Raw genomic sequence first — 16,965 nt, 5'->3', positions numbered from 1 at the left:
TGATATAAATGCTTCTCATAGACAGCAACAAATTGCAAGTCAATAATAATAACAACAATAATAAATAGTAATATATATTACTATTTAATCTAATAAACAGTACTATGCAAAAGTCTTAGGCCACTAGTATTTTCACCAACACAAAATTATATAATATTATATTGAATTACAATTTAGACATTATATATTTTACATTATATATAATATAAATATTTTAAGAATACATTATTTTGAATTAAATTAAATTTTGTTATCAACTATATAGAATTTTAAAATAATAATATGTAATTATATTATAATAACATTTAAATGATAAACAATTAATAATAATGATTTTTAATTATATATTATACATACATGTTAGATATTACACTTAATTAAAATTTTATATTATCATCATTATTATTAAAATATATTACATGCATAAAATGTTATATATAATACCATGTATAAAAAACTTTTATTATTATTATTGAACATTTCTTAGCTGATATTATATATAGTATAAAATGTTATATGTGTAGTTAATAATAATAATAATAATAATAATAATAATAATAATACAAATAATAATAAATGTGCCAGATAATTATAATAAATTAATATTTCTAAGAAAATATTTTTTTTTTACATTATATTAAAAAATAAATGTTATCATATAATACAATATTTTTTCATATTATTCATTGTATTATATTAGATATAAGTACAAATGCATTTTAAAGTACATTTTATTTCTAATCAATATAAATGTTACCTTGTCCTTCATCTTGGATGAATTATGTCCTGTAATTACTTGGCTTTGTAAGTGCTATGATTACTGTTGTAATTCGGTATCATGTGTCTGTAGTGCGACTGTGATCTTTTATTATTATTATTATTATTATTATTATTATTATGAAGGCAGCTCAGTAGGTTTTTAGTCTCTTATAGAGGCAGTGGCTTCATCTGTGTTTGGGTGAGATGAGGGTCATTTCTGAAATTACAGCATCTCTCCGTGTCTCTCCTGTCACCCATCCCGCATCACTGTTTGCTAACTAAATGGCTTTTGTCCCTGTCATGGTATCTGTATCACTGTTTGGTGTCTTCCCTCTCTCTCCCTCTCGCTTTCTTCATCCATCTCTTTTTTTTCCTCTTCTGCTCATGTCCACTCTTATCTGTCTCTCCGTGGCTACTACTCTTCTTCTCTCTTTTTCTTCCTCTCTCTCTCTCTCTCTCCTCTCCATTGGCGTGTTGCGTGTCGCGTGTGAACTCCAGGCTAGCGTTGGATGACGCCATTCGCCACAGGCAGCTGAACATCTCCCGTTTTTCACCCAGGGTGGCGGGCGAGAACGACTTCCTCCAGACCGTCATCAACAAGGTCATCGCCGCCAAAGAGGTCAATCACAAAGGTCAAGGTAAAGGTCACTGGGGTGAACATCTTTCATCTCCAGAGCTGTTCGGAATAATTTTAGCAGCATTTCAACGCTCAATTTGGGGAAAAAACTATTATCATAAACATTAAAAATGCAGGAACTCAAAGGACTTCATGGCAACCCGTCAAAATAAAGGTTTGGTTCAACTTGAAGAAATTGTGACAGAAATATATTACTATACAGCAGAATGCACTTCTCAAAGTAATAATAAAATCACTAAAGCACTTTTTGAATGTAATGCAATTTAATATATTTTTTTTTTTATACAGTAAACCTCGGTTGTGCACTTTTCAAAAATAAAAGTAACATTTTTATTTCCTTAAATTGAAAAAAGATTAATTAAAAAGATAAATTATTAATATGCCATGCATTCACATAACGGCAGAAGAAAAAAAAAAAACATGGAATTTAGGAAAATGAAAGGAATAAATACAAATTTTAAAGGACCCTACATTACCGGAAAGTTTCTCTTATGTCGTGTTTTAGCGTACAGTAAAAATGAACGTACAGGTTCAGAATTATATCTGTATAAGTAAATATTCCTGATTCAAAAGAAAGCTGAGATGGTTATTTGGCTGCTGTTAACGATATTTAGCTTCATTTTTGTAGCTTAGTTTGGAAAGTTAAAATAAGTTGAAGATAAGACTGATTTGTGGAGATGGAAAGCGACACCGTCCCAGATACGATCACAATCTAAAGGGGCTAAATCTTACAAATGGCAAAGTTATTCAGCAAAATTAGTTAAAGTTGAATTGGGTTTAATAAGCATGAGAATCTGTTCATGCTGAAGAGAATGGGAACTGAATATGTCTGGATGCAGATCTTCCTAGCATGATAAAACCTGCTATCACAAGCAGTTCTTTGAGATAAATGTGCATGAACTTCCAGTATAATCTAAGATCAGAGAGATCTGGAGAGGTTCTTCTCATTTATGATCGAGGTTAATCAGGAACAGCAGTGAGGTTAATAGAGCTGGAGCCATTAAGACCAATTAACTTACAATTTATGATGGAGGCACTCAGGTGACATGCAAGGCATTATGGGTAGAAAGGATCTTAAGTGAAGGACTTTAAAAAAATTGACCTGTGCAGACCTTTTAAATATTAGCAGATTTTAATAAGCATTGGCCTGTTGAAAAATTTTAACACTGTTATTTTTATTTAACATTTTTCCCAATATGCATGGTGTTGTTATGCAAATACTTTACACACAAAATATACACACAAAATATATTTTTATGCCATTAAAATAAGCACAATTTAAATTCAGCACTACATTTTAAATTTAGCATTTTTTTTTACTCCTTTCAAAATACAAATGTGAAAATAAAGTATTTTTGTTTTCTTCTATGGATTTGAGTTTTTTGAGTGTTTTGTTAGTTCATCTGCAGAGTGGTTTTTCTTCATTTGTTTTGAACAGCTCAGGTTATTTGCTCAATTGTATCTTAATGTTTTCGAATCAAATATTCACAGCACAATTCATCCCTACACTTTAAGTAATTCAGTCGCTCTGCTTCCTGCGGGTATTTTCTCAGCAATTAAACTAATCCGGTGCTCTTAATTATTTTTTTGTAGATCACTAATAATGAGATATTAAAGTGTGTTAAGTTTCCGTGGGCTGTTGAGCACAAATAGGAAGTGTGTGTGTGTGTTTAACTGCAGTCTATTCCTCAGGTCTGTGGGTTACGCTGAAGTTGCTTCCAGGAGATATTAATCAGATCCGTAAAGATTTCCCTCACCTGGTGGACCGCTCCACCGCCGTCGCTCGCAAAATGGGCTTCCCAGAAATCATCATGCCAGGTGTCCATCATCAAACTGAATGCATTTACAATAAAACATTATTGAGTTGCTCCTCTTTGAAACAAAGTGACAATGAAAAGCGCACCCAGAACATTCATGAAAACTACTCTGCAGTAATGAGGAACTCGTCATGATGGACATTATCACATGACTATCCACATTTACATATCAACAAAACAACTCTCTGAGTTTCATGCATGCATTCATGCTGTTGCTAATATTTATTTCACATGCATAACATTTACATTAAGTAATCTTAAAGGTACAGGAGCTACTTAAGACTTAAGTATAACCAATACTGACATGCTGATGATGATTTATAGATGTGCAAGCATGCATTTTTCAGCTACTTTTGTGCATTTTCTTAATTAAAGGTCTGTATTTTAAGCTGTAGATCACACATCGATCGTGTTAATAAGCCACGCTGAGAACTTGTGCGTGTTTTTGTAGGTGATGTCCGCAATGACATTTATGTGACGCTGGTTCAGGGGGATTTTGATAAAGGCAGTAAGACGACACCTAAAAACGTGGAGGTCACCATGTCTGTACATGATGAAGATGGAAAGAAACTGGAGGTAATCTACAGTCAGTGTGTAAGACACACATTATAATGAATAATCCAGATTCAGTTAAAGTAGTACATGACTAAGCATGTTAAAATTGATATCTGCTGTATTTCTGCAAGTTTTCTTTTTTAGTTATGTGTATGTTAGACTATTATATTGGTAATATTAGGGATGTTTAATTTATTTCTCGTCCTCCATATTCTAGGGACCTGAGATGCAAATAAACCTATGCTATGCTTTCTATGTATAATGCTGCTTTTTCAGCTTTTTGGCCAGAATCAGTTTTCTTTTTTGTACTGTTGCAATGAAAAAAAAAAAACAATTAAATAAATGTGTGTATGCATATAAAATAGGCTCCAATTTAATGAAGTAAATGTCATGCAGCACATTTAATTATTATGATTATAAACTCTTAATTTATTTGTTACTTTGGCAGTTAATGTGTAATTTGCCACAACATACACACATTATAAATATGAATATACTGTATATAAATATATACACACACATTCACACTATAAATAATCATTATATAAAAAGCAAAAATAATAAATACACAAGGACTTGTCCATCAAAATGAAGATTTAGAAACGGCTCTAAATGAATATATAAATGTAAAAAATGTTTGCAATGAAACTACCTTGATGTAGCCTTTTTAAGTAACAAATAATAAATACTAATGTTCATCAAATCAGTCATTATATTAGTAGCAGATTGAGATAAATGCTGTCTGTAGAGCTTTGCTGGTGTTAAACCTGTAACTTTTCCTTTAAACGCTTGCTCTCTTATAGTCTGTTAAAAGGTTTGTATTTCTGCTTGCTGACATCACATATGCCTCATACTTACTGCTACATTTTGTGTCTTTTGTTACTCTTTTTTTTGCATTTTTGGTTTATTCCCTGCCGTCCACCCTTGCTTTGTGCTTATTTTTACTGCCCACATAATGCATCTTCCTCACATGCACTCGGTCTCACAGCTGTAGGGCGGCCGGTCGCTTATTGCTCATAATTGGTGGCTGTCAGCTGTAGCATGTGTGTGTGTTTCTCAGGCTTTGACAGGCCAGCTGTGTGACTGTGTGTTGAATGCATGACCCTCGCTGTGTGCAATGGTAAGAAGAAAAAAAAAAATGCAGTAAAGCATGCAGTGCTTTTTCTCCTCACAGCATATGGGTGCCTTATGCTTTCCAGCAGGTAGAATAGATTTTGTTGTTTAATATTTAAGAACTCGTATCTGTCATTTCTGATCTCTAATTAGCTTCTGAACTTGGCAGGGACTCAGATTAAATGATTCTGTGCAACGAATTGTTTTACCGGTCAGCATGAATGTGCAGTGCCAGAATGATCGATATAATGGCCGCAGGTTCCTCTCCAGAAGGTTTAAATGCTAATGTTTTTAATAGTTGTTTTTATTCTAATCTTTCCCATCTAGACCGTGATCTTTCCTGGAGCTGGAGATGAAGGCATTCTGGAATACAAATCGGTCATTTACTACCAGGTCAAACAGCCTCGCTGGTTTGAAACCTTCAAGGTGAGTGTCACTTATACTATCACATCCTACGTCTGGGAAGGTTTAGATGTGCTGTGAGTTTATCTCTGTGTCCCAGTGTGCAGACTATCCATCCCGTCTGCCCTAAATAATATAAAAAAAATACAAATTTCACATAGAATTTAGGATGGATAGTATGCACATTGGGATGCAGGCCATGTTTTATTTTGCATAATGTAATCCTATTTTATTTTATGACCGATACTACTTAATTTGAGCTGAAAACCAATATGCATTTTATTTTTATAATTTTATTAAAATTTTCAATGTTTTATTTTGTTTCCATTTTAATTTTTTTAATTGCAAATTATTTTTATTGCTTTATTTTATGATCGATGATACTTATTTTGAGCTAGGTGTAAACCAACTTGCATAACATCTTTGTATTTTATTTTATTTTGTAATTTTTGTTTTAATATTTTATTGAATTTTATGCTTATATGGGAATTTTTATTAGCTATTGTGGGGTATTATTTAATGCACTAAACATATCACATATTAACATTAAAAAAATAATCGAACCTCAAAGGTGGAAAAATGCATGATTTCACCCTTTTAAATATTTAATAAACTAAAAGAGCATTACACGGTTGAAACAGTTTAAATGAAGAATAAAGTTGAGCGTAAAGGTCACAAGGACTGCACTTTGCTTAAGTGTCTATTTGCATCCATATTTCTGTCTTTTATTAATATTCAAGACCTTTAAGGTGTTTTCCAGTCCTAGTTTCTTTCTAAGGTGGTCTCATCTTTAGTCTGATATTCTGTGATGCAGGTTGCGATCCCAATTGAAGATGTCAACAGGAGTCACCTGCGGTTCACCTTCAAGCACCGCTCGTCTCAGGACTGTGAGTTGAGCACACGTTCACACAGGAGAGCACTTTCAGAGCTGTTTAACCCAGCGGTGGTCTGGAAACTCACTCTTTTACGTGTGGTTGAGGTCACAGCACTTTTCACTTTAAATAATATCAAGCCTTCTTTATCTTTGTATCTCAGTGGGCTATTATAATAACTTTAGACTATGACAGAGTCATTTGTAGGGCTGCCTCGTAATAGTTGACTAATCATTAGTCTAGCAGAAGAAGCTTGGTTGACCAAAATGTTATTAGTAGCTTAGTCGCAGAAAAACATTTCCACATTCGAAGTCACGCAGTTTGTGACGGACAGATCGTTAAAGTCTAGTCTTTGGTAATACAGTACACTGGGCAGGACATCATTAATCGACTTCAAAAATGGCTTATGGCTTAAGTATTAGCAACTTTACATGGCCGCTCAATCATTGTTGAGTGCAGCTCTAGTCATTTGCATCTGAATGAGTGTGCGGTTATTGAATAGACTGTTAACCCTTATGCGTTGTTGGGGACATTTTCATCTACTAGGGGGTAAAGTTGAGTCTTAGTTTGGCCACAACTTTCTCTGTGTTTGAGTTAATGGAATGATTTTGGGTGACAAACCTTATTTTGACCCATATTTTGGGAAAATGCTTTGGAATTGTTCAAAACCTCAATGGTACACTCTGGGTAAATGTAGATCTGAGAGCTGAGGGGTGTACATTTTGATTTTCTCAAATACAGCAAGGTAAGTGCGCAAAGGTCTCTCTAATACACTCTCTGTCTCTCTCTTTCTCACACACACACACACACACACACACACACACACACACACACACACACACACACACACACACACACACACACACACACACACAATATAATTTGCTGTTATACTCCATATAGCTTCCTATACAAGTCAGAAACTAAGCTTTTTTTGCACAGGCCTATCTAAAGGGTTAATGGTCCCACCTAGTGATCAACTGTAAAAATAACACATTTTACCTCTTCCCAATAGGGAAAACCACAAACAATCAAGAATGCATGATTACATAGTGTCATGGCTTTGCAATCAAAAATGTCGTTATAATGGAAGTCAATGGGTCAAAAACAGCCACCAACAACTAATTAGGGAGAAAAAAATTTAATCTAATGCTGCACAAAAACTAAAAATGCATCAAAGCCAATGTTGCTACTAATCTTTGACATGTCCAAGACTGTTATAAAAAGTAAAAAAAAAAAATCCAGCCACAATTACTGTTATATTGAAAATAAGTCATTTTGTGTGTGTTTTCCCCCAAATCAGTGACATCATTTATGAACTTGGCAATTTAAGAGTTAAAATCTTGGATTTTTTAAAAACATTTGGTAGTTTTGATCAGGACTGAAGTTAACAGATTTATGCAAAAAATATGAATCGGACACACTTTTACAGCAGTTTAATTGAGTGGATGTTTTCATCCCGAACATAACGAAAGGGTAGTGAATTTGAACAATCCACAAGGGTTAAGTGTGCATTAGTGTTGCTTGGCTTTACTGTTGCTTATATGTAGAGTTAGCAATCTGAACAAACTGCTGTGTTTTAAACTTTGACAGACATGGGATTTTACCCTGAATCATCCTAGTAACGACTCGGACTTCAGGCAACACATGAAGACACTGTGAACACATTAACAACTGAATATCAACACTCTGACTACAATTTCAGTGTATTTTTGACACAAAAAATTCCTTAAATTAACATTAATTACTATTTTATATATATGTAATGTAATTTATAATTTTATAATTAATATCAATACTAATTATTTTAAGTATCTGGGAAAAATCCACACAAGTTGTTTTATTTTATTTTATTTTAGTTTATATTTAATTGTATTTTTTTTTTATTTTATAAACAATATTTATATTTTTTTATATCTGAATACCAATATGCATAACATTATTTTATTTTTCATTATGATTTTTTTATATCATTATTTTATTAATTTATTTCACTATTTATTTATTTAATTACCAATACTAATTATTTTAGACACCTTAGGATTTTAATTGGTGAATATCCTGCTTTTATAAGACTAGTATTACACACAATCCTCTATCCAGTCCTTTATTAAACCCGTTATACTGGCAGTATACACTCATCCAAAGCTCATTTACTGTGCAACATTCCAGTGCCCTAGCGACCACCCAGAACTCCCTAGCAACCACACATCAGCACACTGTAATATTTTGAAAACCTTAGCACCCACATGAATGCCATCGCTAACACCCAGGACACCCTAGCATTGCAGCACGAGGAAACGCCACTCATAATAAAAAAAAAAAAAAAACAAGTTTTTCCGCAGGTCTGAAGTCGTTTTCTGGCTGTGTGTTTGTGTGTGTTGCTGAGAGGGAGTTTGTGAATCATACTGGCAGTGAACACGGGTGTGTGTGTGAAGTCTGAGAGCTTGTTTACGGGCCAAGCGGCGTCTGGCATTGGGCTGCGGTCATCACACTTATCCATGCTCCATCTGCCCACCACATGCTGCCTCACAGCGCCAGGATTAGAGGGGAGGGGTCTCTGGTCACCAGTCGCTGGGTAGAGGACGTAAAACAAATCATTTAGCTTGAGCAAACAATCTGGACCAAATAAACGTCTCTGAGAGTAAACACTAAGACAGTGTCAAAGATTCACACGGTGGCTGCTGATCTCAGCACAGTTGTTGTCTGGAAGCGCTAAAATGTCACTTTTTTTTATAAAGAGGTGGTCATTCTGAAGTTTATTTATTTGTCAGATCTGGACTCAGCTAGTGCAACTAAGTTTGGGATTATTATTATTATTTTTTAAAGACATTAATACATTTATTCAGCAAGAACTAATTCCGTTTATAAACAAATGACAGGAAGGTATTTTGTGATATTACAAATTATAAATTTTTCTAATAAATGTTGTTCTTTTACTCTTTCTATTCATTAAAGAATATTTCTTTAGCAGCAAATCAGCATTTTAGAATATTTTCTGAAGGGTCATGTGACACTGAAGACTGGAGTAATGATGCTGAAAATGTAGCTTTGCATCACAGGAATAAATTACATTTTAAAATGTATTTAAATAGAAAACTGCAATTTTAAATTGTTAAAATATTTCACTATATTTCTGTTTTTATTGTATTTTTTTTATTAAATAAAAGCAGCATAATAGACTTCTTTCAAAAACATCAAAATATCTTACTGACCCCAAACTTTTAGCACGTATGTGAAGCTATTTTTCTCTTTATTGTGGTTTTGCAAATAAATGCGTATAAGATAATAAAATACATAAAAGATGTAGAGATCTAAAGGTAATCTGACCTTTAAAATGCTGAAATTTAAATTCAGAGTGCGTTCAAACTTTGAACTCAAAACAAACAAATAAATAAATAAGCATGGTTTTTAGATACTTTAATTAGTATATGTTATATATAAAATAAAATCGAAATAGAATTAAAAATAGAATGAATATTCTATTGTTTTTTGATACCTAAAACAATTACTATTCAAAATAATAATATAATTAATATAATAAAATAAAAATAACTAAAATACAATTACAAATGTTGTTGCCATTTGTTTAAGTTCATATTCAGTACATTTTTGTTCATAATTACTCCAGTTCAAATGGGTTTCGATGGTCTTGTGTTTTGAAAAGTTCATTTATTTGAGTTGTGTTCAGTTTGTAGGGATTTCTGTGAGCTTCTGAGCTTGAAAACACTTGTATTAAAGTCTGTTTTCTTGTACTGATCGATGTTGACAGGCAGTCAAATGTCAGGAAGAATCAGTCGTAGGGTCTTCTTCCCCGTCGTACCGCACATGTCTGCCTGTCTGTCTCTCTCTTATGGATTGAATTCTGAATATAAGAAAAAAACAGAGCAGTAATCATCATCTCCTCCTGATTGAGTCAGTCTGCTGGGATGATTTTTAATGTCAGAGTCACACATTCGCTGTAGCTCTTGAAGAAGCACATAGTCTGACTGAAATATGATTGGTTTTGACACAACTGTCAAGGTTATGAGAAGAGGAAAAGTAATCCTCTTTGAAGTATGCAGATTGAAATCCAGTTCATATTTTATACTTGGATTATAAACACGTGTTCTATAATACTACAAGTGTCAATCATTCGTGTGAATAAATAAATGTGTGTGTATATATAATTGTATTATGTATAATTAAATGACAATCAGAATTTAAATATATAATATAAATGTATATATGTGTATGCATTGTTTTTTTTTTGTGCATGTAAAGAACAAATGTTTAGAGGTCGACTTTTAATAAATTATAATGCATATGTATTTTCTCTACAGGCAAGGATAAATCAGAGAAGAACTTTGCTCTGTCGTTTGTGAAGCTGATGAGATACGACGGCACGACGCTGAGGGACGGGGAACACGATCTCATCGTCTATAAGGTGAAAACACCATCGCTAGTCATCTCAAAGACACACACACACACACACACACACACGCACACGTGAACTGTATACTGATGCTGCTTGTCCTCGTTTGTCTCAGTTAACCTTTGACCCCACATCACAGTTTAATCATTATGCAATTAGGCTTTGTTCGTGTATTCAGTCTCTTCATATCTGCATATTAAAGAGCTTCATTAATGTGGAACGTCGCCTGGTCAAAACCTTTTTGAGCTATGCAAATTAACCCTCATACAAACGGATCTGATATTGCTTTTACTGCTTGTGTAAAACTGGCTACATTAAAGAAACTGTACATTTATATTTCATTTAAACAAGCCTGAAGAGTTTGTTGACTGACTGACAGCTGTCAATCAATCAATGAATGCATGCGTCAGACTCTGGTGCAAACCAGTGTTGAGCTCCATGACTGTGTTTTTATATTTGAAGGCCGAAGCCAAGAAATTGGAGGACTCCAGCATGTACCTGAGCTTGGCCTCCACCAAACCAGAGATGGAGGAACGAAACCCATCGTCCGGGAAGAACACGCAGAATCTCGGCAGCTTCTCCATCAGCAAGGACTCGTTTCAGATCTCCACGCTTGTTTGCTCCACCAAACTCACGCAGAACGGTGAGCAAGGGCACATATTACCCAATTCTCCCCATCATTTTCTCTCCTTTCTCTATTCCGCTTTCAAAAAGACCACAAACAGGAGAAACAGAGCTGACAAATCAGTGTTTGCAACCGGTTTACTGCAATATTCTGACACCTTTCAGACTGAAACTGTGTTTTGAAAGTGGACTTTATCCAAAAATGGATTACATTTGTGATAAAAAGTGGTTTCTAGATCAAGTTGCTGAAAAAAAAGGAATGTTATTTTAGTATCTTTGGATTTTTTTACATTTTGAATCAGTTTATTTTTTTATACTTCCGTTTGCATTTGTTTTGCTTAGTCACGTTTTTATTAATTTTAATATGTGTGTAGTTTTTATTCATTTTTAATTTCAGTTTGAATACATTTTATTAATTATAAAAAAATATATAATTCAAGTTAACCTAACAATAAAATGATGATGCTGATTATTATTATTATTTCATTATTGAAATGTTATTTGAGTTCATAATTATTTTATTTTATTATTTAAACTAGTATTTCTTTTTCTTAACATTTAGTAAGATTATATATATATATATATATATATATATATATATATATATATATACAGTATTGTTCAAAATAATAGCAGTACAATGTGACTAACCAGAATAATCAAGGTTTTTCGTATATTTTTTTATTGCTACGTGGCAAACAAGTTACCAGTAGGTTCAGTAGATTCTCAGAAAACAAATGAGACCCAGCATTCATGATATGCACGCTCTTAAGGCTGTGCAATTGGGCAATTAGTTGAATTAGTTGAAAGGGGTGTGTTCAAAAAAATAGCAGTGTGGCATTCAATCACTGAGGTCATCAATTTTGTGAAGAAACCGGTGTGAATCAGGTGGCCCCTATTTAAGGATGAAGCCAACACTTGTTGAACATGCATTTGAAAGCTGAGGAAAATGGGTCGTTCAAGACATTGTTCAGAAGAACAGCGTACTTTGATTAAAAAGTTGATTAGAGAGGGGAAAACCTATAAAGAGGTGCAAAAAATGATAGGCTGTTCAGCTAAAATGATCTCCAATGCCTTAAAATGGAGAGCAAAACCAGAGAGACGTGGAAGAAAACGGAAGACAACCATCAAAATGGATAGAAGAATAACCAGAATGGCAAAGGCTCAGCCAATGATCACCTCCAGGATGATCAAAGACAGTCTGGAGTTACCTGTAAGTACTGTGACAGTTAGAAGACGTCTGTGTGAAGCTAATCTATTTTCAAGAATCCCCCGCAAAGTCTCTCTGTTAAAAAAAAGGCATGTGCAGAAGAGGTTACAATTTGCCAAAGAACACATCAACTGGCCTAAAGAGAAATGGAGGAACATTTTGTGGACTGATGAGAGTAAAATTGTTCTTTTTGGGTCCAAGGGCCACAGGCAGTTTGTGAGACGACCCCCAAACTCTGAATTCAAGCCACAGTACACAGTGAAGACAGTGAAGCATGGAGGTGCAAGCATCATGATATGGGCATGTTTCTCCAACTGGTGTTGGGCCTATTTATCGCATACCAGGGATCATGGATCAGTTTGCATATGTTAAAATACTTGAAGAGGTCATGTTGCCCTATGCTGAAGAGGACATGCCCTTGAAATGGTTGTTTCAACAAGACGATGACCCAAAACACACTAGTAAACGGTCAAAGTCTTGATTCCAAACCAACAAAATTAATGTTATGGAGTGGCCAGCCCAATCTCCAGACCTTAATCCAATTGAGAACTTGTGGGGTGATATCAAAAATGCTGTTTCTGAAGCAAAACCAAGAAATGTGAATGAATTGTGGAATGTTGTTAAAGAATCATGGAGTGGAATAACAGCTGAGAGGTGCCACAAGTTGGTTGACTCCATGCCACACAGATGTCAAGCAGTTTTAAAAAACTGTGGTCATACAACTAAATATTAGTTTAGTGATTCACAGGATTGCTAAATCCCAGAAAAAAAAAAAATGTTTGTACAAAATAGTTTTGAGTTTGTACAGTCAAAGGTAGACACTGCTATTTTTTTGAACACACCCCTTTCAACTAATTGCCCAATTGCACAGCCTTAAGAGCGTGAATAATCATGAATGCTGGGTCTTGTTTGTTTTCTGACGATCTACTGAACCTACTGGTAACTTGTTTGCCACGTAGCAATAAAAAATATACTAAAAACCTTGATTATTCTGGTTAGTCACATTGTACTGCTATTATTTTGAACAATACTGTATATATATATATATATATATATATATATATATATATATATATATATATATATATATATATATATATATATATATATATATATATATATATATATATATATATATATATATTCATTTGAAAAAAGCATCAGGATTGTTTGACCAGGAATGTCTAGGAAGGTATAGTTTTTATTCACTTGAATTTTTGTTATTTTTATAAATTTTTAAAATAAAATGTTATTTAAATTCATCAAGTTAACTGGCAATTTGCTAAAAAAAAAAAAAAAGTTAAATTGTATTTGAATAAATTCTTCAGTTAACATCTCAAGTGATTAATTATTATTTAAAACAAGATTTTAATTTAATTTATACCCTATTGTTCAAAAGGTTGAAGCTTGTATTTCATCAAAAAACACTAAAACAGTTATATTGTGAAATGTTATAACAGTTTAAAATAACTATTTTCTATTTGAATATATTCAAATTATATATATTATATATATATTATATATTTATATATATATTCAAAGCTGTGATGCTTCCTCCAGTCTTCAGTGTCACATGATCTTCAGAAATCATTATTATATGCTGATTAGAGAAACATTTCTAATTATTATCAGTGTTGAAAACAGTGGCGTTGCGCCACTTCGTAAGTTTATGGAAATCATTAACGTCTTGAAATATGAACGTCTTGAAATAATAATCACTTTTGATCAATTTTATGCATCATTGTTTAATTAAAGTATTAGTTTCCTTAAATATACTGAATCCTTTTTCATTGTTTATGGAGGGGCTGTCATAGGTTTTAGTTATCCGTTTCATTTTTGGAGCTTGTTTGTATAAACAAAAGTGTGACAGTCTGCTGACAGTGAGATTCATGTGTCTGTCTGTGTGAGTCAGTCCGGGTCACATGACCAGCTGAGCGTTCGTGATGTCATCGATGCATGAAGTCACATCAGAGAGCTCCTGCCACCGCAGCGATGAAGACGGAGTAGCCTTGATTAGTTTTAGCCTTTGTGCTTTAGACCAGAGCAGGCATGAGGAGGAGACGGACCACTGGCTGAAAAATGAATGAGAGAACGACCAGGATGCATTACGAATGGAAGACCTGACTTTAAGAATAAAAGCTTGAGTAAAATTAAAAATCCAGGACAGTCAGTATTTAATAACCAGGCATCCTCATTTTTGACTGGAACTGTCCCCATTTTACAGCACCTTCAACACATCCAGTAAATAAACCAGCGTTATTATCACTGAAATACTTATTCTAGTTTATTAATGTTTGGATTTATTGGTTTTTAGATTTAAATTGTTCATACTCATTTTAGTGAAAGGTTTAATTGTGTTTTCATGTCCATGTAGTTTGTAATTATTTTAGTTTTAATGTTGTTATAGTTTAGTTTGATTATATTTGCTGTTATTTTAGTACAGATTAAACTAAATGAAATCATTATATGCTGAAATAAAATGTAAATAATTCAAATTAATTTTATTTCAAGTAACTTTTAATAACTTTTAGTTATTTATAATAACCCTGAAATACACACCGGGATGCAAACTCAATCATAATCATAAATGAAACAAAGATGACAAAGACTAGCCTGAAATGTACTAAATAATATGCCTTTTTTATTTAAATATTTAAAAAGTTGTACTTATTGTATTACAATATATTTACAGTTTGTGAATATAAAAATATTACATAAAAATATAAATTACTAAAAATAATTGTTTAGTTTATTTATCAAAAAAAAAAAAAAAAAAAAAAAAAAAAAAAAAAAAAAAAAAATATATATATATATATATATATATATATATATATATATATATATATATATATATATATATATATATATATATATATATAAATAAAAGTTACTTAAAATAAACAACTGAAATATAGAAACACTTTTCATCTTATTTTATTTTATTTATGTACTTAAAAAAAGAAATAAAATAAAACCACAACTTGGGGAGAAAAAAATACATTTATCTAAAACACAACAAAAATACTAAAACTTCAAAATATTAATAATCAAAATTTTGATATATATATATAATATAATTGCATCTCAGTGATACAAAAACATATTTGTTTTATTAAATGAACTATATTTGGTCTGTTTAATATTTGCTTAATATAAATTTTAAATATGAATATTTATGTTGTTATTTTATTCATATTTTGGTTTTTGAATGGTTAATATTTACTTTTTTCTCATAGTGTGATTTTTGGTGACTTGTTTTAAAACCAGTAAGGGTCTGTTTGACACAAACATCATATTTTGTAATTATACTAAGAATATATGGAAGAACAATTATTGTCCCTTTTTTCTTCCATAGATATTTACAAGTGAGATTTCAATGATATTTCAACATTTAAATGTGCCTGGTTTCCATTTCAGAAATCTGGTCACATTCTCACGCTCCAAGCTGGTTTGTGACCACCTCTTCTTTCCTCTCTCTAATAAGTGACGAGAAATAAGAAATAAACTTCTCAACAGTTGCTGATCTTTGATGTAAATCAGCTTGTGCTTCAGAGACTCTTCGAGACACTCCAAACCGGAGCTCGCAAACACTTCACGGCCGTCAGAATGCCAAGACGTTTTCTGCTGTAATTTCAAAGCTCCCCTGCCAGACGCGGACACAAGCATCGATAGTCCTCGCCACGAGTGTCTGCGATCTGTGCTCTTTAAAGGCCATCCTTATCCCCGCCGGACGCAGGCATAATTCCTCTCACATAGCGTGTTATGAGGCCGGCCGTGCTTGCGAATTGATTACAGAGGTGCTAACGACGGTTTTGCGCGACCCTTGAGCCACGGGGGCAATTCAGATGCCGCGTTAATGAAGACCGTTGTCAGAAATCCCCCCAAAATCAGCGTTTGGCATGTAGCAGACGCGATAATGAGGTCGCTGAGGATTCCTCAGGCCGAGACATTAGCATATAAACACAGGTTTTTACTGTTGTGTAATCCATTTCCCCCCCTGCGAGGCCTTGTCCGTCAATTTCACAGTGTTTTCTGTCGCTAAAGTAAAATAGAGGCTCTTTATGGAACAAACATTAGCATATTGAGCCGTGGATCCCCGCTGTTCCTCTATTTCTGGTTTCCGTGTCAGAAACGCAGGTTGAAATCAATGCGGTCTGCAGGAGTGTTGTTTGTGATTCAGGTTTGTTTCGATATTTTAGTTTTGTGAAGCACATTTCCCGGATGATCAGGCGATGAGGTGTTTTTAATAAATAAAAAATGACAGCGCCACTCTCTTCTCTCGTTGCCTGACAGCTCTTTCTGTCTCTCTGATGTGGTTTTATTAAACCCACAGGCTGGGCTTGTAAATGTTGGGATCTTTAACTCTCTGAATCGTCTCTCCCACACAGTTATCGTTCCTGCTGATGTGATATGATGATATGAATCACAGCCTCTGCTCTTCTTCTGCTCACATTAGGCCCCGTTTACACTAGTGCGTTTTCCTTTTAAAACGCATAACTTTTGCTACGGTTACGTCTGGTGTTGTCAAAAGACCCGGTCCCTCGGTACCAAGTCAGTACTAA

The 16,965-nt window shown here is 33.4% G+C and overlaps 1 protein-coding gene across 2 annotated transcripts in view; it reads left to right on the top strand.

Moving 5' to 3' along the window:
* LOC113083532 (dedicator of cytokinesis protein 1) overlaps positions 1-16,965 on the top strand; it is a 179,413-nt gene that overhangs the window by 37,783 nt on the left and 124,665 nt on the right. Inside the window, exons 12-18 of one of the 2 annotated variants that reach the window (XM_026254573.1) lie at positions 1,318-1,397; positions 3,089-3,214; positions 3,665-3,789; positions 5,209-5,307; positions 6,098-6,170; positions 10,478-10,581; positions 11,032-11,212. In XM_026254573.1, the coding sequence (XP_026110358.1) occupies positions 1,318-1,397; positions 3,089-3,214; positions 3,665-3,789; positions 5,209-5,307; positions 6,098-6,170; positions 10,478-10,581; positions 11,032-11,212 (788 nt within the window). Of the gene's footprint in view, positions 1-1,257; positions 1,398-3,088; positions 3,215-3,664; positions 3,790-5,208; positions 5,308-6,097; positions 6,171-10,477; positions 10,582-11,031; positions 11,213-16,965 lie in introns of both variants that reach the window. The other variant, XM_026254572.1, reaches the window with a different exon arrangement.

This window comes from Carassius auratus, unplaced genomic scaffold, assembly GCF_003368295.1.
Source record: "Carassius auratus strain Wakin unplaced genomic scaffold, ASM336829v1 scaf_tig00038657, whole genome shotgun sequence".
Classification (NCBI taxonomy): Eukaryota; Metazoa; Chordata; class Actinopteri; order Cypriniformes; family Cyprinidae; genus Carassius; species Carassius auratus.
This window is presented reverse-complemented; position numbering and strand designations above follow the sequence as displayed.